The sequence below is a fragment of the Hyperoodon ampullatus genome (assembly GCF_949752795.1).
Source record: "Hyperoodon ampullatus genome assembly, chromosome: 15".
In the NCBI taxonomy this organism is placed as follows: domain Eukaryota; kingdom Metazoa; phylum Chordata; class Mammalia; order Artiodactyla; family Ziphiidae; genus Hyperoodon; species Hyperoodon ampullatus.
In genome coordinates, this window is record NC_136928.1 from 49,897,668 (window position 1) to 49,924,049 (window position 26,382).

The 26,382-nt window shown below is 48.6% G+C and overlaps 1 protein-coding gene across 1 annotated transcript in view; it reads left to right on the plus strand.

Annotated features, from left to right (window-relative positions):
- The window catches only part of KCNK12 (potassium two pore domain channel subfamily K member 12), a 52,857-nt gene extending 27,258 nt beyond the window's left edge, over nt 1-25,599 (plus strand). Inside the window, exon 2 of the mRNA XM_079721439.1 lies at nt 24,584-25,599. Within this exon, the coding sequence (XP_079577565.1) occupies nt 24,584-25,485 (902 nt within the window). The 3' untranslated portion in view covers nt 25,486-25,599. The remainder of the gene's footprint in view (nt 1-24,583) is intronic.
- The last annotated feature ends 783 nt before the right edge of the window (nt 25,600-26,382 follow it).

Here is a 26,382-nt window from a genome sequence, read left to right on the forward strand (position 1 = left end):
GATCCTGAATTCAAGGAGAAACTAATCTCCCAAGTCTTAAATAAGGGGCATGGGCAATGATATTTTTTTCTTTGGTTTTGCAAAAGATACAGACGGGGCCTTCAAATGAACGTTTCTACTACCGCTTCCTAAAGGCATGAGGTAAAACATTAAATCACAGTGAAGGCATTTCTGTGGGGAGCAGGTAATATGGCCCATGGTTGCTATTTTCTGATGACCTGACCTAATGCAGAGATGGCATTTGGAGTTCCCACAAGAGGGGACTTACTGCTTAGGGTCTCTGGGCTCGTTCAAGCCCCTAATGGGGTGAGCCTGTGCCCTCCCACTTCCCAGGCCAGACACTAAGCCCCTTGGTACAGCAGACACACCTCATGGCTGGCACATGGTAGGCACTTCATGATGCTACAAAAGTGAGTGAATAGGTGAGTGCACATGTAAGGGAATGCTATGGTCTAAATATTTGTGTCCCCCCAAAATTCATATGTTGAAACCTAACCCCCACAGTGTTGTTATTAGGAGGTGGGGACTTTGGTAAGTGAGTAGGTCATGAGGGCAGGGCCCTTATGACTCGGATTAGTGCCTTTATAAAAGAAACCCAAGTTAGTACATATATACAATGCAGTATTACTCAGCCATAAAAAGGAACGAAATTGGGTCATTTTTAGAGATGTGGATGGACCTAGAGACTGTCATACAGAGTGAAGTAAGTCAGAAAGAGAAAAACAAATATTGTACATTAACGCATATATGTGGAACCTAGAAAAATGGTACAGATGAACCAGCTTGCAGGGAAGAAATAAAGACACAGATGTAGAGAACAAACGTATGGACACCAAGGGGGGAAAGTGGTGGGGGGTGGAGGTGGTGGTGGGATGAATTGGGAGATTGGGATTGACATGTATACACCAATATGTATAAAATAGATAACTAATAAGAACCTGCTGTATAAAAAATAAAATAAAATACAATTCAAAAAATCAAATTAAAAAAATTTTTAAAAAGAGAAACTTGAGAGAGCTCCCTTGCCCCTTCCTCCAGGACTCAGTGAGGACTCAGTGAAAATGTGCTGTCAGTGAACTAGGAAGAGGGCTCTCACAGACGCTGAATCTGCCGGTGATTGGATCTTGGACTTCCAGCCTCCAGAACTGTCAGATATAAATTTCTGTGTTTATAAGCTATCTAGTCTGTGGAATTGTGTTATAGCAGCCCAAATGGACTAAGACAGGAAGTGAATGCCTTCAAAGCAAGATCTGACACTTGACACGCAGTTATGAAACGTTAGGTATTTTCTCCAAGACAGAGGTCTTCCCAGCTAGGCATTCTCCCTTCTCTGACCACTGCAAGGTGTGTAACCTGAGTGAGGAGCATGTTTACTGAGTGTCCACTCTGTGCCGAGCACAGGAGCTGCCCCATGTAACCCTTGCAGCCATCCTGGGAGGTAATACTGTCTCCTTTTGATAGATGAGGACATGAAGGCTTGGCCAGTGGCTCTGAGTGAGTGCTGGGGGCTGAATGCAACCCAAATCTCTGACTCCAGGGCCAGGGATTTTAACCACTGTACTCTGATACCCCAGCAATCGACTCAACCTTCCTGTGTTAGTCTGTTCAGGCTGCTATGACAAATATGCCACAGACTAAGTGGTTTAAACATTATTTCTTTCTCACAGTTCTGGAAGCTGGAAAGTCCAAAATAAAGGCGCTAGCAGATCTGGTGTCTGGTGAGGGCCCGCTTCCTGGTTTCCAGATGGCCACCTTCTCGCTGTGTCCTCACATAGTGGAAAGAGAGAAAGGGAGCTCTCTGGGCCACTTTTACGAGGGCACTAATCCCATGCATGAGGGCTCCACCTTCATCTAATCACCTCTCACTAGTACCTCCTAGTACCATCACATTGGAGGTTAGAATTTGGACCTCTGAATTTTGGGGGGACACATTCAGTCCATAATACTCCCTGAGGAAAAGTAAGTGAAGTGCCTGTCTTGGTTCTGGCCTTCCCAGGTGGGGGTGTCCCAGCTTTCTCCATAAACTGCTTCAAAGGCGGTCCCCCACACCCATTCATTTCTTCCCCTTTCGGCACCTCTGCAGCCCCCTGCGGTCTGGCATCCACGAGGCTGTGCTCCCTCCCCTTACGTTTACAGCCAGCTTCCTCCCCAAATCCCAGGGGAACAGTTAGGGTCCCATCTTACTAGACCCTTCTAGAAGTTTCTGATCCCCCCCCCCACCTCGTTCCTGCTTCCTCCTCTAGCGTCAGTGACTTCATTCTCTCCTGTGTCTGTGCCCTCCCTTTGGTGTCCCTTCCTCAGTCCCCTTCCAGCTAACACCCTGCTCTGGGCAACCCCACCTCTTTGATGCCACAGCCTCTGATTTGGACTCCCTGACCCACCCCTTCAGATGTCCTCAGCACAGCAACCAGAGAGACTGGCCTTTTTTTTAAATTACTGTCATGTAAAATTTTTAGTAGATACACATTGATTGAGTGTATATTAACACTGTATACAAAATACAAACTGATATGCCCTCAAATATTTCCCTTGTTATCACTGAAAGATTATAGGTTTGAGAGATGAGGTTGAGAGAGAGGAGAAGGGCTCAGACTTGAGGAAGTCAGATGCCACTTACGTCACATTATCTCCCATGGATTCAATATTTTCATCTATAAAATGGGACAATGATGACATTCTTTTTCCTGGGTTATGGTGATGATCAAATGAGATAAGATGTAAAAGTTTGCTCTATTCATTGTCCAGAGATATTAAAAACTGTTGATGGTTATTCTTATCATCTTAATACCTTCTAAACTGGCAGGAGATTCTGCTCATAGAGGAAAAAAACAGTTATATTCAGCATCTCAGCTGTCCTTTGAAATCTACTTGAATATTTATTATATTTCTTCCTCTTTTTTTTTTTTTTTTTTGTGGTATGTAGGCCTCTCACTATTGTGGCCTCTCCCATTGCGGAGCACAGGCTCCGGACGCGCAGGCTCAGTGGCCATGGCTCACGGGCCCAGCCGCTCCGCAGCATGTGGGATCTTCCCGGACCGGGGCACGAACCCGTGTCCCCTGCATCGACAGGCGGACTCTCAACCACTGTGCCACCAGGGAAGCCCTTCTTCCTCTTTTTATAAAACCACTTGTTTATCTGTTTGTGTCTTATGTTAAAATCAAACGAGAGTATTAGGTTTTCTTCTTTTCTTTTAATTAAAAAATTTTTTTTCTTATTAGTCATCCACTTTATACACATCAGTGTATAGATATCAATCCCAATCTCCCAGTTCATCCCACCACAACACCCACCCCCCGCCACTTTCCCCACTTGGTGTCCATACATTTTTTTTCTCTACTTCTGTGTGTCAATTTCTGCCCTGCAAACCGGCTCATAGGTACCATTTTCTAGGTTCCACATATATGCGTTGATATACAATATTTTTCTCTTTCTGACTTACTTCACTCTGTATGACAGTCTCTAGATGCATCCACGTCTCTACAAATGACCCAATTTCGTTCCTCTTTATGGCTGAGTAATATTCCATTGTATATATGTACGACATCTTCTTTACCCATTCGTCTGTCAATGGGCATTTAGGTTGTGTCCATGACCTGGCTATTGTAAACAGTGCTGCAGTGAACATTGGGGTGCATGTGTTTTTTTGAATTACGGCTTTCTCTGGGTATATGCCCAGTAGTGGGATTGCTGGGTCATATGGTAATTGTACTTTTAGTTCTTTAAGGAACCTCCATACTGTTCTCCATAGTGGCTGTAGCAATTTACATTCCCGCCAACAGTACAAGAGGGTTCCCTTTTCTCCACACCCTCTCCAGCATTTGTTGTTTGTAGATTTTCTGATGATGCTCATTCTAACTGGTGTGAGGTGATACCTCATTGTAGTTTTGATTTGCATTTCTCTAATAATTAGTGATGTTGAGCAGCATTTCATGTGCTTCGTGGTCATCTGTATGACTTCTGTGAAGAAATGTCTATTTAGGTCTTCTGCCCATTTTTGGATTGGGTTGTTTGTTTTTTTAATATTGAGCAGCATGAGCTGTTTATATATTTTGGAGATTAATCCTTTGTCCGATGATTCATTTGCAAATGTTTTCTCCCATTCTGAGGGTTGTCTTTTCATCTTGTTTATGGTTTCCTTTGCTGTGCAAAAGCTTTTAAGTTTCATTAGGTCCCATTTGTTTATTTTCGCTTTTATTTCCATTACTCTAGGAGGTGGATCAAAAAAGATCTTACTGTGATTTATGTCAAAGAGTGTTCTTCCTATGTTTTCCTCTAAGAGTTTTATAGCGCCTGGTCTTACATTTAGGTCTCTAATCCATTTTGAGTTTATTTTTGTGTATGCTGTTAGGGAGTGTTCTAATTTCATTCTTTTACATGTACAGTTTTCCCAGCACCACTTATTGAAGAGACTGTCTTTTCTCCATTGTATATCCTTGCCTCCTTTGTCATAGATTAGTTGACCATAGGTGTGTGGGTTTATCTCTGGGCTTTCTATCCTGTTCCATTGATCTATATTTCTGTTTTTGTGCCAGTACCATATTGTCTTGATTACTGTACCTTTGTAGTATAGTCTGAAGTCAGGGAGCCTGATTCCTCCAGCTCCATTTTTCTTTCTCAAGATTGCTTTGGCTATTCGGGGTCTTTGGTGTTTCCATACAAATTGTGAAGTTTTTTGTTCTACTTCTATGAAAAATGCCATTGGTAGTTCGATAGGGATTGCACTGAATCTGCAGATTGCTTTGGGTAGTAGAGTCATTTTCACAATATTGATTCTTCCAATCCAAGAACATGGTGTATCTCCCCATCTGTTTGTATCATCTTTAATTTCTTTCATCAGTGTCTTATAGTTTTCTGCATACAGGTCTTTTGTCTCCCTAGGTAGGTTTATTCCTAGGTATTTTATTCTTTTTGTTGCAGTGGTAAATGGAGTGTTTCCTTAATTTCTCTTTCAGATTTTTCATCACTAGTGTTAGGAATGCAAGAAATTTCTGTGCATTAATTTTGTATCCTGCAACTTTACCAAATTCATTGATTAGGTCTAGTAGTTTTCTGGTGGCATCTTTAGGATTCTCTATGTATAGTATCATGTCATCTGCAAACAGTGACAGCTTTACCTCTTCTTTTCCAATTTGGATTACTTTCATTTCCTTTTCTTCTCTGATTGCTGTGGCTAAAACTTCCAAAACTGTGTTGAATAATAGTGGCGAGAGTGGACACCCTTGTCTTGTTCCTTATCTTAGAGGAAATGCTTTCAGTTTTTCACCATTGAGAATGATGTTTGCTGTGGGTTTGTCATATATGCCTTTTATTATATTGAAGTAGGTTCCCTCTATGCCCACTTTCTGGAGAGTGTTTATCATAAATGGGTGTTGAATTTTGTCAAAAGCTTTTTCTGCATCTACTGAGATGATCATATGGTTTTTATTCTTCAATTTGTTAATATGGTGTATCACATTGATTGATTTGTGTATACTGAAGAATCCTTGCATCTGGGATAAATCCCACTTGATCATGGGGTATGATCCTTTTAATGTGTTGTTGGATTCTGTTTGCTAGTATTTTGTTGAGGATTTTTGCATCCATATTCATCAGTGATACTGGTCTGTAATTTTCTTTTTTTGTAGTATCTTTGTCTGGTTTTGGTATCAGGGTGATGGTGGCCTCATAGAATGAGTTTGGGAGTGTTCCTTCCTCTGCAATTTTTTGAAAGAGTTTGAGAAGGATGGGTGTTAGCTCTTCTCTAAATGTTTGATAGAATTCACCTGTGAAGCCATCTGGTCCTGGACTTCTGTTTGTTGGAGATTTTTAATCACAGTTTCAAATTCATTACTTGTGATTGATCAGTTCATACTTTCTATTTCTTCCTGCTTCAGTCTTGGAAGTTCATACCTTTACAAGAATTTGTCCATTTCTTCCAGGTTCTCCATTTTATTGGCATAGAGTTACTTGTCATAGTCTCTTAGGATGCTTTGTATTTCTGTGGTGTCTGCTGTAACTTCTCCTTTTTCATTTCTAATTTTATTGATTTGAGTCCTCTCCCTCTTTTTCTTGTTAAGTCTGGCTAATGGTTTATCAATTTTATTTATCTTCTCAAAGAACCAGCTTTTAGTTCTACTGATCTTTGCTATTGTTTTCTGTGTTTCTAGTTCATTTATTTCTGCTCTGATCTTCATGATTTCTTTCCTTCCGCTAATTTTGTTTGTTCTTCTTTCTCTAGTTCCTTTAGATATAACGTTAGATTGTTTATTTGAGATTTTTCTTGTTTCTTGGGGTAGGCTTGTATGGCTCTAAACTTCCCTCTGCGATCTGCTTTTGCTGCATCCCATAGGCTTTGGATCGTCATGTTTTCATTGTCATTTGTCTCTAGGTATTTTTGATTTCCTCTTTGATTTCTTCAGTGATGTCTTGGTTATTTAGTAATGTATGTGTTTGTGCTTTTTAAGTTTTTTTCCCTGTAATTGATTTCTAATCTCATAGCATTGTGGTCAGAAAAGATGCTTGATATGATTTCAAATTTCTTAAATTTACTGAGGCTTGACTGTGAGCCAAGATGTGATCTATCCTGGAGAATGTCCCATGTGCACTTGAGAAGAAACTGTAATCTGCTGTTTTTGGATGGAATGTCCTACAAATGTCAATTAAATCTATCTGGTCTATTGTGTCATTTAAAGCTTGTGTGTCCTTATTAATTTTCTGTTTGAATGATCTGTCCATTGGTGTAAGTGAGGTGTTAAAGGCCCCCACTATTATTGTGTTACTGACAATTTCCTCTTTTATAGCTGTTAGCAGTTGCCTTATGTATTGAGGTGCTCCTATGTTGGGTGCATAAATATTTATAATTATTATATCTTCTTCTTGGATTGATCCCTTGATCATTATGTAGTGTCCTTCCTTGTCTCTTGTAACATTCTTTATTTTAAAGTCTATTTTATCTGATATGAGAATTGCTACTCCAGCTTTCTTTTGATTTCCATTTGCATGGAATATTTTTTTCCATCCCCTCACCTTCAGTCTGTATGTGTCCCTAGGTCTGAAGTCTCTTGTAGACAGCATGTATATGGGTCTTGTTTTTGTATCCATTCAGCAAGCCTGTGTCTTTTGGTTGGGGCATTTAATCCATTCACGTTTAAGATACTTATCAATATGTATGTTCCTATTACCATTTTCTTAATTGTTAAGGGTTTGTTTCTGTAGGTCCTTTTCTTCTCTTGTGTTTCCCACTTAGAGAAGTTCCTTTAGCATTTGTTGTAGAGCTGGTTTGGTGGTGCTGAATTCTCTTAGCTTTTGTTTGTCTGTAAAGCTTTTGATTTCTCCATTGAATCTGAATGAGATTCTTGCCAGGTAGAGTAATCTTGGTTGTAGCTTCTTCCCTTTCATCACTTTAAGTATATCATGCCACTCCCTTCTGGCTTGTAGAGTTTCTGCTGAGAAATCAGCTGTTAACCTTATGGGAGTTCCCTTGTATGTTATTTGTCATTTTTCTTGCTACTTTCAATAATTTTTTTGTCTCTAATTTTTGCCAACTTGATTACTATGTGTCTTGGTGTGTTTCTCCTTGGGTTTATCCTGTATGGGACTCTCTGTGCTTCCTGGACTTGGGTGGCTATTTCCTTTCCCACGTTAGGGAAGTTTTTGACTATAATCTCTTCAAATATTTTCTCAGGTCCTTTCTCTGTCTCTTCTCCTTCTGAGACCCTTATAATGCGAATGTTGTTGCATTTAATGTTGTCCCAGAGGTCTCTTAGGCTGTCTTCATTTCTTTTCATTCTTTTTTCTTTATTCTGTTCCACAGCAGTGAATTCCACCAGTCTGTCTTCCAGGTCACTTATCCATTCTTCTGCCTCAGTTATTCTGCTATTGATTCCTTCTAGTGTATTTGTCATTTCAGTTATTGTATTGTTCATCTGTTTGTTTGTTCTTTAATTCTTCTAGATCTTTGTTAAACATTTCTTGCATCTTCTCGATCTTTGCCTCCATTCTTTTTCCGAGGTCCTGGATCATCTTCACTATCATTATTCTGAATTCTTTTTCTGGAAAATTGCCTATCTCCATTTCATTTAGTTGTCTTTCTGGGATTTTACCTTGTTCCTTCATCTGGTACATAGTCCTCTGCCTTTTCATCTTGTCTATCTTTCTGTGAATGTGGTTTTTGTTCTACAGGCTGCAGGCCAGTAGTTCTTCTTGCTTCTGCTGTCTGCCCTCTCGTGATGAGGCTATCTAAGAGGCTCCTGGTAGTTTCCTCGGTTTTTTTCATATTCTGGGGCATTTGTGTAACTTAAACTTTGCCCTGAGAGTGTCCATAAGAGATCTGCTGACCAACTCTTTGTCCAGTGTTTCCTTTATTTTTCCCTCTTCTCTTCTACCCCACCTCCATCTCCCTGCCTCAGGGCCTTTGCTCTGGCTGTTGATTGGCCTGGAACACCCTTCCCCTAGATATCACCTCCTTCCAGTCCTTCATCAGATGTTACTTCCTCAACGAGGCCTGCCCTGACCCACACACTTAATACTGCAACCTGCCCCCTCCCTTCCCCAGGCTCTCCCCACCCCCTCATCCAACTCTTTTTACTTCTCCTTCTTCTTTTAAATTATTTATTTATTTATTTATTTATTTATTTTTGACTGCATTGGGTCTTTGTTGCTGTGCACAGGCTTTCTCTAGTTGCGGCAAGCAGGGGCTACTCTTCGTTGCTGTGCACGGGCTTCTCGTTGCAGTGGCTACTCTTGTTGCGGAGCATGGGCTCTAGGCACCTGGGCTTTAGAAGTTGTGGCTCACGGGCTCAGTAGTTGTGGCTCGTGGGCTCTAGAGTGCAAGCTCAGTAGTTGTAGCACAAGGGCTTAGCTGCTCCGCGGCATGTGGGATCTTCCTGGACCAGGGCTCAAACCCGTGTCACCTGCATTGGCAGGTGGATCCTTAACCACTGTGCCACCAGGGAAGCCTCCTCCTCCTCCCCCTCCCCCTCCTTCCTCTTCCTCTCCTTCTTCCCCTTCTTTTCCTTCTTCTTCTTCCATAACACTTGCCACTTTCCAATATGCCATGTAGTTTACTTGCACATTATGTTTGTAGTTGATTGTCCATCTCCCATGCTGAAATGTAAGCCTCGAGAGAGAGAACTTTGTCTTGATCACTCATGACTCCCAAGGGCCTGGTAGGTAGTGGGCCCTCCGTAACTATTTGTTGAGTGAATGAAAGCCTCCTTCACAGGCTCCTCTTCTGCTCTTTAAATGCTGGGGTTCCCGAGGGACCCCCATTCTCATACCGTACATGCTTCCTGGGATGTCTTATCCACATGACCCTTGAACCCAAGTTCCAGCCCAGAACTCCAAGACTCTCTCCCACTGCCTCCACCTGCTTGGGTAAGGCATCTTTACTATTCAGCCAGCAGCACCTCCTCTAGGAAGCCCACCCAGACCTCTTCTCTTGTTTCCTGGCATTCCATGATGTCTCCCATATATAGAGCCAAATAAACTGGAAGACTTGGAAGGAATTTCTTTAAAAAGAAATAGTGAATAGCATCTTATGGAACACTAAGTACAGAACTGTCTTGAGAAAGACAAAAGCAACCTCTGAGAGCCAGGAGCTGGCCCAGCACTCACAGCTAGGCAACAGGGAGTGTGGGGGTGGGGTTCTGACCTTGAACATAAGCAATTTCCCAGGACATCTACATCACATGAGGCCACCTTGGGACCAGGGTGGAGTGAGAGTAAAAACCAAACCACTCACCGGTAATCATGTCTGAACAGAGACCAAATAAGCACATCATCCAAACCACAAAAATGACCAAACACCCCCATCTGGTTAACATGAGCAACTGCTGCTTCTTTACCAATCCCAGCTTTGGCCTTGCCCCATCATTCCCCCTTCTAGGTAAGAATTATTAAAATACCCAATCGTAGAATTACTCCTGCTCCCTGCTTTGGTAGCATCCAATCCAGAGCAAAGCCCTGCTTTCTTGAGCCCTCCCCCACGTCACCTAACTCAAGCCCAAATCCTGAATGAGTCCTTTCTGATATCTGCTGATGGCGATGTCCCCCCATGGTGGACAGTCTCCCTTGTTAAAGTGAGTCTGTAGACTCAATTTTGTCCCACTGCAGGTGTGTCCCTGGTGGCCTTTGGCAGCAGGGTATGGACAATGTTGTACATCTGAGTATCCCCCCACCTCCCCTGCCTGGCACACAGCAGGTCTCAAAAACATGTTAGTAAATTAACTAAAACTAAGACGGAAACCACATTTCTGGTACGGAACCTGCTGGTGGTCACTAGACAAACCGCTGGTTCTGCCAGGAAGTTAGCAGCTGTTCCTTGAACTCCTGCATTATAAAGTGTGAGAGGAAACGTAAGACACGGGTCATGTCCTCATTGGCAAGGGCACACAGAAACACACAAGGTTAAATAATCCTGTGGGACCACAGTCAGTAGTACGGGGGCCATTGTGAGCAGCACATAATTAAATGCCTGATGAACTCTAAGTGCTGTCAGGTGACAAATGCAATTCAGGTAGGTGAACAGAAAAGGAAAGAAGTTGTCGCAGACTTTGAGAGATGGGGAACGGCGGGTGCAAAGGCACGGAGGAGGGAATATTCATGGTATGCTTGCTGGACACTAGGTTCTTTCAGGCTGGGATTCTGCCCGTCCTGCTCGCCTCATATCCCCACAGGGCCTGACACAGAGCAGGCTTTCAGTAACTACCTGGCGGATGAATCTGTGTGTGTATGGATCAGTGAGGGGACTCGTGGCCCTGAAGAAGAAGGTTCTCTGAGGAGATGATGCTAGAAAAGTTGGGGCCTTGAATCCCAGTCTAAGAAATTCTGGATCTTCCTGTCACTTGGGAGCTCACTGTGGAGTGAGCAGGAGAGAGATCTGGGCAGAGCCGTGCTTCAATGCAGTCGATCTGGGACAATGTGCAGAATGGACCAGAAGGAGAAAGAATCGTTTTCAGAAAACCAGGAATCTGGGTCCCAAGTCATCAGGGCCTCTGTGCAAATGGGGGGAGGGGATTAAAGGCAAGGTCATCACCATGAGGTGGAAGGAATGTGGGATGTGCAGTCGGCAGACCTGAGTTGGAATTGCTGGGACCTTGGACAAGGTCCTTAACACCTCTGAGCCCTAGCCTCCATCTCCTGTTGCTTGGGATCTGGTTCGGACTCATGCCATAGGCCCAGGGCAGGTATTTTGGCCACAGCAAGTCCTCCTGCATGGTACAGTTGTTTGCATGTTTTAAAACAAAATCACAGGGTCTTCCCTGGTGGTGCAGTGGTTGAGAATCCACCTGCCAATGCAGGGGACACGGCTTCAAGCCCTGGTCTGGGAAGATCCCACATGCCACGGAGCAACTAAGCCCGTGCGCCACAACTACTGAGCCTGTGTGCCACAACTACTGAAGCCCCCGCGCCTACAGCCTGTGCTCTGCAACGAGAAGCCACTGCAATGAGAAGCCCGCGCGCCGCAAAAAAGCGTAGCCCCCGCTCGCCACAACTAGAGAAAGCCCGCGCGCAACAACGAAGACCCAACGCCGCCATAAATTAATTAATTAATTAATTTAAAAAAACAACAAAACCCACAAAATCACAGCCACGATCTCTGAACCAAAGGCTGAGTCAGGCCTTAAGACATGGAAAGGAAAGAGCCGTGAATGTGGGGCTTGGGACCTGAATGCTGGTGATGTTCTCTCACTGGTCATTTTACTTCTCTGAGCCTCGGTTTCCATTCCTCAATAGTGACCAGAAGCCACACACTGCCGCAGCCTCCGGGAACAGCTCTGGGGATCCCTCTGTGAACGCACCAGCAGAGTGCGGCGCACAGCCTAAGGCTCTAGCCATCCAGCCCCTCCGTCCCTCCCTCCCTGTAAGCCAATGACCAACCTCCCTTCCCCGCAGGGGGGCTGGGAGCAGACTGTGCGATAGGAACAGACGCCGCCCCCTTTGCAGAAGGAGGCACCCTCAGCCCTTAGCCTCAGTCCAGGGGCACAAGTCTAGGCCGTCCTGACCCAGCCAGGCCCTAACGGAGCCCTTCGTGCTGGCTTACCAGCCTCTCGGGCTAGGGGCCACGTCAGCAGGCCATGCCCAGGGTTCCCCGGGACCCTCCACAGCGCTCCCCTGGCTGCAGCTTAAAGTGCGGTTTGTTTTCACTGTGCCTTCTTGGCTTGCTTGCTCCTCTGGAGCAGCCAGCCAGACCGCCTCTGTGAGAAGAGGTATGGCGAGGCGGCCGGGCACCAAGGCTAAGTCAGCGAGATGGACTCGGAGCCCTGAGGAGCGGCCCCGAGGCACGAGCCTCTAGGGCACTGGCCCCTTTCTTCGCGTCTCCCCCCAGCCTGGGCGCAGAGGCCCTCCTTCAAAAGTGGTTCACAGCTGCGTGGGCAGCGATGAGCCCGTGCTTCGCCAGGTGGATAAAAACTAAATTAACTGAGAGTAATTGAAACTGTGTACGTGAGAGCAGGGGCCTTTGCTTGACAGGAACCACCGCAGATTCCCTTTTAAAAATCTGCTCCTCCCTGATCTAGGATTTGAGATGAAATGTGATTCATTTGACATCATATTGACACTTCCGGGTTGGTGGACCTGCTTTCTCCCCACAGCAGGTGTGTCTGCCCTTCTGAGAGGTGGCCTGTGCCTCACCACAGCCCTGTGTGTGTGTGGAACCCTAAGGTGGAGGGAGCAAGGCCAGGGCTGGGTGGGCTTCAGGGCTTTCCTCATCTCACTGCCCCGGTGCGGGCTCTTGATGGCCAGACTTTTTTTTTTTTTTTTTTTTTTTGGGGGGGCCCTCACCGTTGTGGCCTCTCCCGTTGCGGAGCACAGGCTCCGGACACGCAGGCTCAGAGGCCATGGCTCATGGGCCCAGCCGCTCCGCGGCACGTGGGATCTTTCCGGACTGGGGCACGAACCCGTGTCCCCTGCATCGGCAGGCGGACTCTCAACCACTGCGCCACCAGGGAAGCCCCGATGGCCAGACTTTTGTCCCATCAGGGACCATCCCTGCCGCCCCTGGCCTTGGAGCCAGTCTTCTCCCCAAATTCTGCTCCTTTCGTGGTCGGCAATAGGGGCGGTGAGCTCATCCCTGGAAAGGATTAGTCATCAGAGAGACAGGGACAGGTCTGGGGGGCAGGACGGAGGACGGGCTCTATGTAAAGGAGTCATCTTCCCTCCAGCTCCGAGGGCCCGAGCTTGACAGCTGCTCCAGCTCGGGCCCCGGGAGAGATTGGTAAGCGGGAGCTTCCTGGAGGCAGGAGTAGTTAACTGGCTTTTAACAACTCATTTTGCTGAATGATTTCTGGTGAGGAGAGAAAACCTTAATCCCACAGATGAAGCGCGCAGGTGGGGCAGGTTCAGTCAGCCCCACTGGCGAGGAAAACAGCGCCGAGGTTCGAAGCGGATTCTTGGGCTCACTTGCCCATCACTCCTAAATTACCGAAACTTTCCTAATGTTAAAAATCCCCGACCTGCAGCCTGCGGGGTTCAGTCTTCTTTTCCTAGCCCCTCTGCCCTCTCAGCCATCCCCACACACCCTCTGCTCTCAGCAAACAAAGATCATCCCAAAGGCCCCCAGAGAACAAGCAAAACTGAACAGGAGAATGGAAGGGTCCGCTTTCTCCACGTGACTTGTGTTTTTCTGTGTTGCCTCTTTGTCCTGAGTCAGGGAGCATCCAGCACGAGCCCAGGCCCGCGCCCGCCCTCAGGGAGCTGCCCATCTCGGTTACAATTTAGACAAACCCTCCAGCGGCAGCAAATGTCGCAGCCCACAGTCTCAGCTTTCCCACCACAGGCCCACTCTCCAGCGTCCGCCTCCCCCATTGCCACCCTTGATTTCAGGATTGGAAAAGGTGGTGCCTCCCCACCCCCCAACTCGGCGCAGGGACCAGAGCCTGAAGCCATCCCAGAGGGGACGCTGCCACTCACCGGGGACCGCCGAGGACACAGAGGCCCGGTGAGACGCAGGGACAGCAAGTTAGCGGTAGAGTCGTCTTAGGTGTGTGTACGGGGGTGGGGCTTGTCCTTTCCACCGAAACTCCTAGTCCGTGGTTCGCCCGTTCCTTGCTCCACCTTCAGCTCTTCAGCTGCACTGTGAGGGCTGGGGCCTCGCCCGGGCGTTTCCCAGCTACGCTTGCTGCTTCTTGAACGCACCAGGGAGCCACCTCCTCATTTACTCCTCACAGCAACCTTACGAAGTAGGCGGTCATCAGGCCACTTTTAGGGGGAGAAATAACGTGTCCCCATTGGCCCATCAGCAAGTGGAGGCGCCAGAGCCTGACGCTACAGCCTCTGCTCTCAACTCTCCAAGAAAGCTGATGCTGGCCCTTCCCAAGCCTGCAGGAAGGGAGACTCCCTGAGTTTATCTTCTGCAGCTTGATGTTTCCAGGGTTTGTAAGTCTCTACAAGGCCAGACATGTTGCTGGATGCCAGGCCCAGATGATGGAGAAGCTTCTTGCGGTGTCAGGTGACACCCTCACAGCCACAGTGCTCCTGCCAAGTTCAGCCTGAGTACAACGTGGATAGGAGGGTCTCCCAGCCTTGTCCTCCTTCTGCTACAGTTTCATCCAAGAGTTACTAAACGTTGTCTGTGGGCTAGATGCCAAGCTGCACGTGGGAACCAGCCAGGCTGAACCCAGCCCCTTACCCTGGCCCTGTGCACAGCGCTCTCCCAGCAGGGCACACCTTTCTCAAGCCCAGGCCTCTACTTCCTCCCTCTCGAAATCCCATCCACACTACAAGACTGAACACAGATACCTCTTCCTCTGTAAGACTCTCCCAGTCACTGCACCAGGAGAACATCAGCCCTGCTTCTGACCTAAGCTGGTCTGGGGACTAATTTAAATTTCCCAGGCGATTCCATTATGGAGCCAGAGTTAAGAACTGCTGCTCCAACCAAAAGCAACCTATGACTCTTTCTTCCGAACTCTCGTGCATTTAACTTTCTCCCTTATCACATCACAAGCTCCCTCCTCTAGTTTCACACCTGGGCTCTGCCACTTGCTTGCTCTGTGATCTGGGCAAGTTATTTAACCTAAGTGTCTTTATTAAGTGTTACTCAGTTTACTAATCTCACAAATGGGAATGATAATAGTTCCCATTGTAGTTCATCAAATCTAAGACACCATCAATTATAAATATACCAATAACGTGTACCATTAAGAATTTAGAATGCTGCCAAATGAACTATGTCAAGTCATTGATCGTAAGATGCATCCTGATTTCAGGGCTGTTAAAATTTGAGCAAAGGGCTTCCCTGGTGGCTCAGTGGTTGAGAGTCCACCTGCTGTTGCAGGGGACACAGGTTCGTGCCCCGGTCCGGGAAGATCCCACATGCCGCAGAGCGGCTGTGCCCGTGAGCCATGGCCGCTGAGCCTGCGCGTCCGGAGCCTGTGCTCCGCAACGGGAGAGGCCACAACAGTGAGAGGCCCATGTACCGCAAAAAAAAAAAAATTGAGGAAAAAGGCTGTGACTTAGAATGAATGCTACCCAGTGCCTCACAGAGCTGTGACGACGGAATATGCATTGATACACATGAAGTTTTGGCACAGTGCCCAGAAATAGTGAGGACTCAACACGTTTCAGCTATTATTATCCCCTCCGCGTTTCCATTTGTCACTAAAGTTCTTCTAGTCTTCCTTTCATTCCCAGCCCTCCCAAAAGGTTTGGCCAGGCTGGTCAGTTGTCCTCCTCAGGGGAGAGACTTGGAAAAGGATGACATGGGCAGCCCTGAGGTTCCAGGCCTGGGGCTCCAGTCCCAGGGAAGTGTCTCCTCTCAAGCGTCCAGCCCTCCTCCACGGAATGTGGCCAGGAGCTTCCCTCCTTCTCTCCAAGAGTCCCTGTCTCAGCTCCAACCACAGAGCAGCCCGTTGGCAGCCCCACCCTCTGACCACAGCCCACTCCACATCTCCCACTGTTCCCTGTTTGGAGAGAGAGAGGCGCTGGAAGACTAGGCTGCTGGCCTGGCCTTGGGTGGGCAAGGCCCAGTTCTGTGTGACCTTTAGGCTCCTTGATTGTTAAAGTGAGCCTGTTATCCCTCCTCCAGCCAGCCAGGAAGGATCCCGGGAGAGCGGGATGTTAGGAGACGCTCTCCAAAGTAGTGTGCCCAGCAGACAAGTAGGGCCATGGGTAGGGCTGCCAGATTTAGCAGATAAAAATACAGGACTCCCAGTCAAATATGAATTTCAGAAAAACAATGAAGCATTTTTTAGTGTAACTATGGCCTGTGCCATGTTTGGGATGTACTTACGTTAAAAAGTGATTTGTTTATCTGAAATTCATATTTATTTGGGAGTCCTGTATTTTATCTGATGAGTCCTAATGGGTCCTTTCCCTTCCTCTGCCCACCAACCCCACACCTCAGCTTTCCCACTCTCCCTGATATTTAACTCTCACCCTTGAGATGTTCTTGAAACTTTTATTTTCAGTCAACAAATAACTATCAGTGCCTAATTTATACATGATTCCCTTGCTCACTGTGGAGAATAGAAAGAAGAAGAAGACTTTATTAAGGGCTTATTAATGTGCTAGGCACTATTCTAAGTGTTTTGCACATATTGACTCAGTTGAGTACAAAAATACAAATATTATCATCTCCACTTTGCAGATAAGAACAATGAGGCACAGAAAGGTCAATTAATTTGCTCAAAGACACACAGCTAGGGAGTAGTGGAGCTAGGATTCAAACCTGAGCAGCCCATATAACCTATAGTTCCAAACAGCCAATATAATTGGGTCCCTACTCCCAAGGGGTTCCCAATCTCATTGTGGAGACAGGCCCCTGAAGGTAATTAATACTATAAGTCATCTGTGCTTGGTACTCAAAATAAGGTTCACTGACCAGCTGCAGTGGCCTCACCTGGGACCAGGTTAGAAATTGTGAATTGTGAGCCCCACCCCAGAAGCTAACAAGATCCCCAGCTGGGTCCTAGATAATCGAGTTTGAGAATCACTGCTCCAAACAAGCAGAGTGACAGTCTGTTCATTCACCCAGCAGACGTGGCCCAACACCTTCTACACGCCAGGCACTGAAAAGGCATTGCAGTGTCGCAGTGACTTTTTAAAACGTGGGAAATCCTCGAGAATGTTTTTAAATGCCTCATCCTTAATTCGTCACGAGGATAGAGTATGGCATTTCCCAAATATTACTCTTTGAAATACTCGAGTCACCTGAGGCGACTAAATACATTCGATGGTCAAGTTAGTTTGGGGAACACTGGATAGTGTTAGCATAGCCCTGGTGGTTTCATAAATCACATTAACACGGTGAGCGCTCCAAAAAGTCCCGCAGTGAATAAACGTGTTTCACTTTACTTAAAATTTCTTTTTCTTAATCATGGGCATTCTCTCCACCTCGCATTAAGTCTACTGTCTCATCTTGAGGAACACGCATTGGCAGGTTGTATTACAGTTCACAGAGAGGGCTCGCATCAGGGGGTCGATGTTCTACAGATGAAGAAATAGAGGCTCAGAGGAGTTAGAGTGACTTGCTTCGATCACTTGGCTGATACGAGGCTACAACAGCAGTCAAAGCTTTGAGTTCAAGTCTGATACCATTTCCTTGACCCTGGGATGTTTAACCAGGCCCTTAACCATCGGCACCAGCTAGAGTGTGTTTGGTTGCCTGTCACAGAAGGCTTAGGCAGGAAAAGAGATTTATGGGCTCATGTAACTGGAAGTCCAAGGGTAGGTCAGGCAGCCTGCAGTTTGATTGGACAGCTCATTAGGGTTTTCAGGATACTCGGACAGACTTCTGCAGTGTCAGCTTCATCTAAGGCTGGCTCCTCATGGCCACAGGTGGCCGCCAACCACTCCTGGGGCCACCTCCTGCTCCCTCCACACCCAGGGCAGCTCTTAAAAGTGATAAGCATTTAGGGACTTCCCTGGTGGTCCAGTGGTAAAGAATCTGCCTTCCAATGCAGGGGACATGGGTTCGATCCCTGGTCGGGGAACTAAGATCCCACACACCACAGGGCAACTAAGCCCGTGGGCCTCAACTAGAGAGAGAGAAAAAAAAACCCTGCATGCCACAACTAGAGAGGGAAAAGCCCGCGCGCCTCAACGAACATCCCACGTGCCGCAACTAAGACCCAATGCAGCCAAAAATAAATAAAATAAAATGAATAAATAAGATAAATAAGTATTTTTTTTAAAGTGAGACGCATTTTACCCAGAAACTATCAGAGAAACTCTCATCTGATTAGCCTGAATGGGGTCACATGCCCATTCCTGAGCAAGTCTCTGCAGCCGTGAAAATGGCCTGCACTGATTGGCTTAGGCCTATCCATCCTTGAGCCAGTCGTGATAAGGGAGTGGATTTTCCTGATTGGCCTAGACTAATAGAGCCCACCCCTGGCAGCTGGGTCAGTGCTCCAAGGGGCCTGGCTGCTACACTTTAGGTTGTGGGGTGGGGTGATGGTTGTTAAGGAGACAGCTGCAATGTCCACAACAAGGGTTTTAGGTCACTTGAAATTTAAACCAACAAATCATCATGATGTATATTTTAAATATCTTACAGTTTTATATGTCAACTGTAACTCAATAAAGCTGGAAATTTTTTTTACAAAAGAAATTTAAATCAAAGTATTTGAAATTGGGCAGATTCCAACCAGCAGGGTCATCAGGGATACAGCATAATATTGTTTCTTAAAGGAAGGGGTTTAGCCCATTCACATTAGAATCATCAGGAGACATTTGTTAAAATGTAGATTCCTGGGTCCCTCTAAATAAGCCTCTGGAGTGGGACCTGCCTTGGAATCTGCATTTTAATCATGCATCCCAGTTGCTTGATCAGCTCTGGTTTACACCTGCTATCCTGGGGTAATTATTTGCTCTCAAAAGTATCCCAGATTGGATTATAAATTATATTTCCCCTCCACCAAGTTGATACTGCAGAGCCAGTGGGAAAAAGTCCCCAAGGTGATGAGCTCAGGCTTCCCATCTGACGCAGTGGAAAGGGCTTCAGGGTCAGCTCAGCCACTTACAAACGGTAACTCGGCCGAGTATCTTCAGTTCCCTTGGCCCATGTCCTTGCCTGCATTGTTGGGGTTGATGATGCGTCCCTCTCAGGGTGGTTGGAGGGACTGGATGAGGGGACATGCGTCCAGTGTCCAGCACAGAGGCTGCCACCCAGGGCCCGATTCAGACCAGTGCTGGTCTCTCCATCTCACTTCCAGGCTCTCGGAGCTGAACTCCGGAGGCCCTGTCACCAGGGCCCCATTTGCGAAGGCGGCACCAGACAGGCTGTGGGAATGAGCTTCACAGCTTTTGTCAAAGTGGCATAATAAAGCCCCCAAGTGTCTGCTCTTTGCAAACTGGGATGGCAGATCAATTGTGGCATAAACAAAATAGAGGCTTGGTGCGAACCCAGGGACAGATTACGCCTGCCTCCGCAGGGTGTGAGTGGGGGAAATGGGGATTTTCGGGGTGGCTGGGTTTGCCTTTTCTCTGGCTGAAGCTTCAAGGCCCCTCTCCAGAGCCGGCCTGGCTCCCCAGAGCTTGGGGGACTGTTCTTCCACCCTGGGAAGCATCTGGCTAGGTAGCAGCACTGGGCACGGACCCTACTGCCCTCAGCAAGAGGCCCGCCCAGGGGTCTCAGCAGCCCAGAGCTCTGAGCCTCTTGGCGTTGATGGGGCAGGAGGGTAGACTGTGCCCCCTCTGCCCTGCCTCTGGCGCTGAGCCGACGTGGGTCTGTAGGAAAGCAAAGGGAGGTGAAGTGGGCACAGAGAACCTCCTGACCTGCCTGTCCCCTTCATTCTGGGCAGAGAGTGCCACAGCCAGTCAAGCACTTGGCATCATTTTGGGCCTGGAGTCATAGCCATGAGGACACCTCAGGACAGGTCTGGCCCAGCCTCTGCACGGGGGCAGCAGGGTAAAGCTGTGCCCTGGCCCAGGGCTGAGCCACAGGCAGCAGAGGGGTGGGGAGCTGTGCAAAACCTCTAAGAAGGCAGCCCGGATCCTCTGTGCGGGTGTCTGTCTGGTTTTCCACCACAGCCCTGAGCGCAGCCTGAGGCCTGCCAAACCAGGTCTTCAGTAAGTGTTTGCTGAAGAAAGGAATGAGCAGGTGGATGATGGTGCTCCAGGTGCATATCTGGTGGTGCTGTTGTGTAGAGGCCCTGGCAAAGGCCACGGCCGTGTGGGGAAGAAGAAGCGTGGGTGGAAAAATAAGTCTCATTCTGGGTTCTGTCACCCAGGGAAGAGGGAGATCCTCAGCAAGAAACGTGGACTCTAAAGGGGCTGCTGGGGCAGAAGCCAGGATCCACTCATGGAGGAGTTTGGAGGAACCTGAAGATGCTCCCCGAGGGTGGAGATGGCTTTTTTTTTTTTTTTTTTTTTTTTTTTGTGGTACACGGGCCTCTCACTGTTGTGGTCTCTCCCGTTGCGGAGCACAGGCTCCGGACGCGCAGGCTCAGCGGCCATGGCTCACGGGCCCAGCCGCTCTGCGGCATGTGGGATCTTCCCGGACCGGGGCACGAACCCGTGTCCCCTGCATCAGCAGGCGGACTCTCAACCACTGCGCCACCAGGGAAGCCCTGGAGATGGCTTTTGACTCGGGGGTAGGTCAGGTAGGGGCAGTCCTGTCAGGAGCCCAGCAGGCAGATGAGCACCCTGCCTGGGGGCAACCGGCTGGACTGTGGGCCAGAAGCAGTGGTCCCTTCTGTGCCTCAGTCCTCTTGCTGTCCCCAAGCCCTGGGTTGAGTCTGGTTTGAATTTTCCCGCTGTCTTAGCTGTGCCACGGAAAAGGGGATGAGTCCACCTTGGTGAAGACATTACGGGAGGAGCAGTGGCCCCTCTCCCCAGCGACAGTCCGTGGAGAGACGGCCACAAGAGGAGAGTGGAGTCTTGGGGACAGGAGTTGTGACTGAGGGTCAGCCACCCTGCCATGAAAGTGCTCCCCCAGCTGCCAGCCCTCTTGGTTTTCTAAGAGGCATGGAGGCCCTGCGGTGCCCTCAGAAGACAGTCTAGGGTGGCAGAGAGAAGGTGGATGTTAGACACCAGCCAACCTGGGTTTCAGGCTCAGCCCCACCATTTCTGGGCTGTGCAGCCATGGCAACTACTTAGCCCCTTGACCCGAGGTCTCCTCATCTGTTAAACAGGGGTGTGCCTCCCTCACAGGTTGTAGAGATGGAGCGAAACGAGACCTGCGGGGCTGGCACTGTGAGTGGTGGGCCTTTGGAACCAGTTTATTAAATGGGCTGGCACGGGAAATGGCTTTGTCTTCATCTATGGTTTTGAAGAATTCTCCTTTGGATTTCTTAACAACATCTTGGATAGATGTTAGGGTTTTCCAAATAATATTTTTTTAAGTACCACCAGTTTTAAAATTGAGACCCACTCTCAGATGTCCAACCCAATCTAAATCCCACCTTCAAATTCACTTCTAATCAAAGCTCAGCCTCTCCCTCCAGCTCTGGCCCAGCCCCCGGCTCAGGGACCTGCAGTATGGGAGGAGTCATCTGTTTGTTTCCTCTTGGTCTTACATCACTGGTGCCACTATCATCCTTTCTTAGCTTTTGCTGGTGGCATCACAATACCCACGGCTAGGACAGACATACCCTTGCATGGAGCCCATATGGGTCTTTGGAGATTCCCCCCCAATACAGGGACCACTGCCCTGCACCTTTCCCTGAGCGGGTGGTGCTTCCTGTGACTACATCGCATACTGTCCCCTGCCCTCCGCCCCTCAGGCACCCTTGATCCAGCAGGCAGCCCTCCCGGGCAGAGTCTCTTCAGATGTGGCTGCTGTCTGCAGAGTCTGCTTGACCCATGTCACTCTCCCCCATCCTTGGTGCAAGGTGCCCTGGGAGTACAGACTGCTCCCACTGATGCCCTCTTCCTGTCCCTGCCTGTGTGGGCTGCTCCGGTCAGCCTCTGACCCACAGAACTATCCAGCACAGCGTCAGACTCCAGGAGACACCTCTGGCTCTCCCGAAAACCTCACCATGCCCCACTCCAGTGCTCCTGGGTAAGCTTTCAAGTGTCTGCAGCTCAGCCAGCATCCACTGGGAAATGAGCTGCCAAGCTGCCCTTGCTGCAGCCTGACGTTCTCTTCACCATCACCACCACCACCATCTCTAGACCTGCGGGTGCCACAGCACCCCTCCTACTTCAGGACCGTCTCCCATTATCCCTGGATAATTTCTAACCTTTCTGTACAGCCTGGAAGTGGGTAGTAGGGGTTACTAGTCACCAGACCCATTTTGCCATTTTAATCGATATGACATAGATGTATCTAAAACTTCTCTTTAGAATGAGGGCTAACATATTACATGTCACTCTTAGGTTTAAGACTTTAGCTGAAAATTCTCAAAATAGGAAAATCCCATTCAATATCCTCTTAGGCATAGCATTAATATTCCAGGCTCAGGATTTTTCATTTCTCTAGGAATTTAGCCAAGTGATCCCCCTACGAGAGGTGTTGTTTTCCCTTCATGAGTAGCAGCAGTGCTGTGTATGACGGTCTAAGCACCAAGCTAGAAGCCAGGACACGTGAATGGCATGTGTCCCTCACAAGCTGTAGGCCATGTCCCCTCTGCCCCTTCTCCCTCACCTATACAGCGAGGGGCAGACCAGAATTAAGGTCCCTCACAGTTCTAATAGTCTAGGCATTCTGAAGTTTTTCTTATCATGACACTACAAAAAAATCATAAAACACACAATTTGAAAGTTATTACACAACGAACACCCATGTAACCACCACCCAGATCAACAGAAGATTTCCAGCACCCCAGAGTCCCCCTGGGTCCCCTTCCAGTCACCACACCCTGCCATCCCCAGAGGAAACCCCAATTATGACTTTTATCAAAATTACTTCCTCGATTTCCCTTATAATTTTGCCAGCCAAGTATGCATCCCTAAAAAGATACTGTAGCTTGGTTTTGCCTGGTTTTGAATTTTATACAAATGGAATACTTTTTTGTGTCCAGTTTCTTTTGTTTAACATTCTTTTTGTGAGATTCATTCATGTTGTTACAAGTAGCAGTGGTTTGTGCTTTTTCCTTGCTGTATAGTATTTCCTTGTATGAACAGAGCATGAATTAGGCTGTTGGACACTTGGGTCATCAACCTAGGACTTTTTATAAATACACACACACACAAATACAAACACTCCCACTCCACGTATAGTCATATCGATTCAGAGCTGATTTCTTCATGAATTCAAGAACCTGAGTTTGGCTTTAAAGTGCAGCAAAATCCCTCTATTGAGTTCCTGGTTACACTGCTAGTTTGGCTTTTTTCACACTCTTACGGCCAAATTCTGAATCTAGGGACATAATCCATCTTCCTCAACAGAGGTATCATGATAAGATTTTCTCCTAACTTGAGTCATTAAGCATAAGATGAAGACAACGTCAGGCAATTGGGCATTTCCTCCAAGGAATCTAGAAAATGATTAGCATACAAGTTTAAGGGAACATTCTGAAAAAAAACTTTCTCTGGCCTTTTTAGGGAAATGGTAAGCCACCCCTTTCCCAGAGCTGGCGCCACCCCACTTAACAGTGCACAGGTAGACCTCCTGACGTCGGGCATGCGTTAAAGAGGGATGCCCCTGAACTTCTGCTACAGAGAGATGTTGACAGGTGCTATTGTGCCACTCAGACAGATGATGCATTTTCTGCTCAGGCTCCAGGCAGCAGTGGATCTTCATGCTAAGGGATTACATCCCCTCCCATAACCAGAGGCGGGCAGCATGGGTCCCACAAGGACACCACAACAGGCTGAGCGCTCAGGCTGGAGGAGCAGAGCTGCCACTCTGCACTGCCCTGGATGACAGGGGCCAAGCACCCTGGTGGGAAGCCACGCCTTCTGCAGAAATCAGTTGATAAAGAAGCTCCCTTAAAGACTGTGCTTTGAACGAATGGGTAAATTAAGACTTAATTACAAGAGTCAAAGCACTGAGCAGCTGCCCTGGCACAGAGCAGACCTCTCAGGATAAAAGCCACTCCAGACACACGGCAGCACAGGACCCAGCAGGGCCAAAACCTTTCCCTTGGCTACACGTGTGAGCAAGGGTGATGGTTGTCCTTGGGTGAGAAGGAGCTGATGTCCAATGGCAGAGCCACACTTACTCTCTGAAGGTTGTGGACTCATTCTCAAACAATCCATTTGTCAGTTTCATAAACCCCTTTTCAGAGACCATCAAATATAGCTACCTGGACTGAACACACCCTACCTGGTCCCCAGCAATCCCATAAAATGAAGCCTTTATGGAAGTCTGTCCTAACAAGGCCCAGGTGTGCCACTGGTACATTAAAAAAACAATTTGAGGGATAGGAGACCAGGTGACACTTGTTCGGTTTGTGGGCATCACAGTAGTTTGCATCTGTGCAGTGGTTTCTGTTTTGTGTGTCCTGATGGGTCCCTCCTAGTGACCATCTTGCCTCACCCATATTGATTTATAGATTCCCCCCCCAGACGAGGGGCCATGTCTCCTCCATCAGTTTAGGGGTTGCCCAGATTAGGAACCATATCTAGTGCCACCAAAGAGAAATGTCTAAATACCACTTGAGCGATACCACTCAGCATAGGAGCCATGTCAGCACCTGCAGATGCCTGCCCCGCGCAGGGTGGGGACCACCTGCTCAGCCAGGACCTCGCTGACCCCTGCTCTGGTCTCCACAGGTTTCGGCATGACCACCCCCGCAACGGTGGGCGGGAAGGCCTTCCTCATCGCCTACGGGCTGTTCGGCTGTGCCGGCACCATCCTGTTCTTCAACCTCTTCCTGGAGCGCATCATCTCGCTGCTGGCCTTCATCATGCGCGCCTGCCGGGAGCGCCAGCTGCGCCGCAGCGGCCTGCTGCCCGCCACCTTCCGCCGCGGCTCAGCGCTCTCGGAAGCCGACTGCCTGGCTGGCTGGAAGCCCTCGGTGTACCACGTGCTGCTGATCCTGGGTCTGTTCGCCGTGCTGCTGGCTTGCTGCGCCTCGGCCATGTACACCAGCGTGGAGGGCTGGGACTACGTGGACTCGCTCTACTTCTGCTTCGTCACCTTCAGCACCATCGGCTTCGGGGACCTGGTGAGCAGCCAGCACGCCGCCTACCGGAACCAGGGGCTCTACCGCCTGGGCAACTTCCTCTTCATCCTGCTCGGCGTGTGCTGCATCTACTCGCTCTTCAACGTCATCTCCATCCTCATCAAGCAGGTGCTCAACTGGATGCTGCGCAAGCTGAGCTGCCGCTGCTGCGCGCGCTGCTGCCCGGCGCCCGGCGCGCCCCTGGCCCGGCGCAACGCCATCACCCCGGGCTCCCGGCTGCGCCGCCGCCTGGCCGCGCTCGGCGCCGACCCGGCGGCCCGCGACAGCGACGCCGAGGGCCGCCGCCTGTCGGGCGAGCTCATCTCCATGCGCGACCTCACGGCCTCCAACAAGGTGTCGCTGGCGCTGCTGCAGAAGCAGCTGTCCGAGACGGCCAACGGCTACCCGCGCAGCGTGTGCGTCAACACGCGCCAGAACGGCTTCTCGGGCGGCGTGGGCGCGCTGGGCATCATGAACAACCGCCTGGCCGAGACCAGCGCCTCCAGGTAGACGCGTGCCTCGCCGCGCCACGGACCCTCACCAGGCTGGGGTGCAGCCGGGCGGCGTTTGCTTTCCTTCTCTCAGACGCTGGCGCTTTCTTAACCTTTATCCAATAAAATGAAACCAAAAAAAAAATTTTTTTTAAAGAAATACTATTTGGCCAGGCCCGATGTTATCAAGGGCAGGTTTTGGGGGAGCCTGTTTTCCTTATGGGCTCCCTCTTGGAGAACTGTGGTCCCCAGCAGATTCTCCTCCGGGGAGAGAAAAAGTGGCACCCCAGACCCTCGCCCGGTGCACACGGCAGTGAGAAGAGTGCCACCCCTGGGTTTTGCAGACTGGCACTAAACCCCGTCTCGATGCACGTAAGCAGCTGGCAACCCCAAAGCATATGGTGCAACTTTCATGGCTCTGAATTACCTCCGCAGCATTTAGAATCCTGGCCCAGCCCAGCAGCTTCCTTCTGGTCGTCAGAAGTGATATAGTCACAGTTATGACAGGTGGGGATGGGGAGAGCCATATGTTGCCTCCTGATGTATATATATAGTACAGCCGCTACACACAGAGAATGGCGTAGTATTATGCAATGCGATGGAACATAGCACCAACTTGCGGACTCTGGCATTTCCCAGAGATTTGGGAATTGCAGTGGTAAGGGGCTTAGCAGGCCTTTCTCAGCCTGGAGTTAGTCCACTTAGCACAGCGCACAGGGCAACTCCTTCTAAAGAGGGAAAGCCTGGAGTGGCCTGCAGGGCCGGGAGCACTCAGGCTGCAGGAGCCCAGCTCCGCTTCAGCTGGCTGATCTCTGAGGCTCAGGGCACATCTCTGAATCCCCTCAATGCTCCTTCCTTTCACCAGCATCATCCACGGGAATGCTTTTCGTTATTAACCAGGATTGTCTGAGTCTTC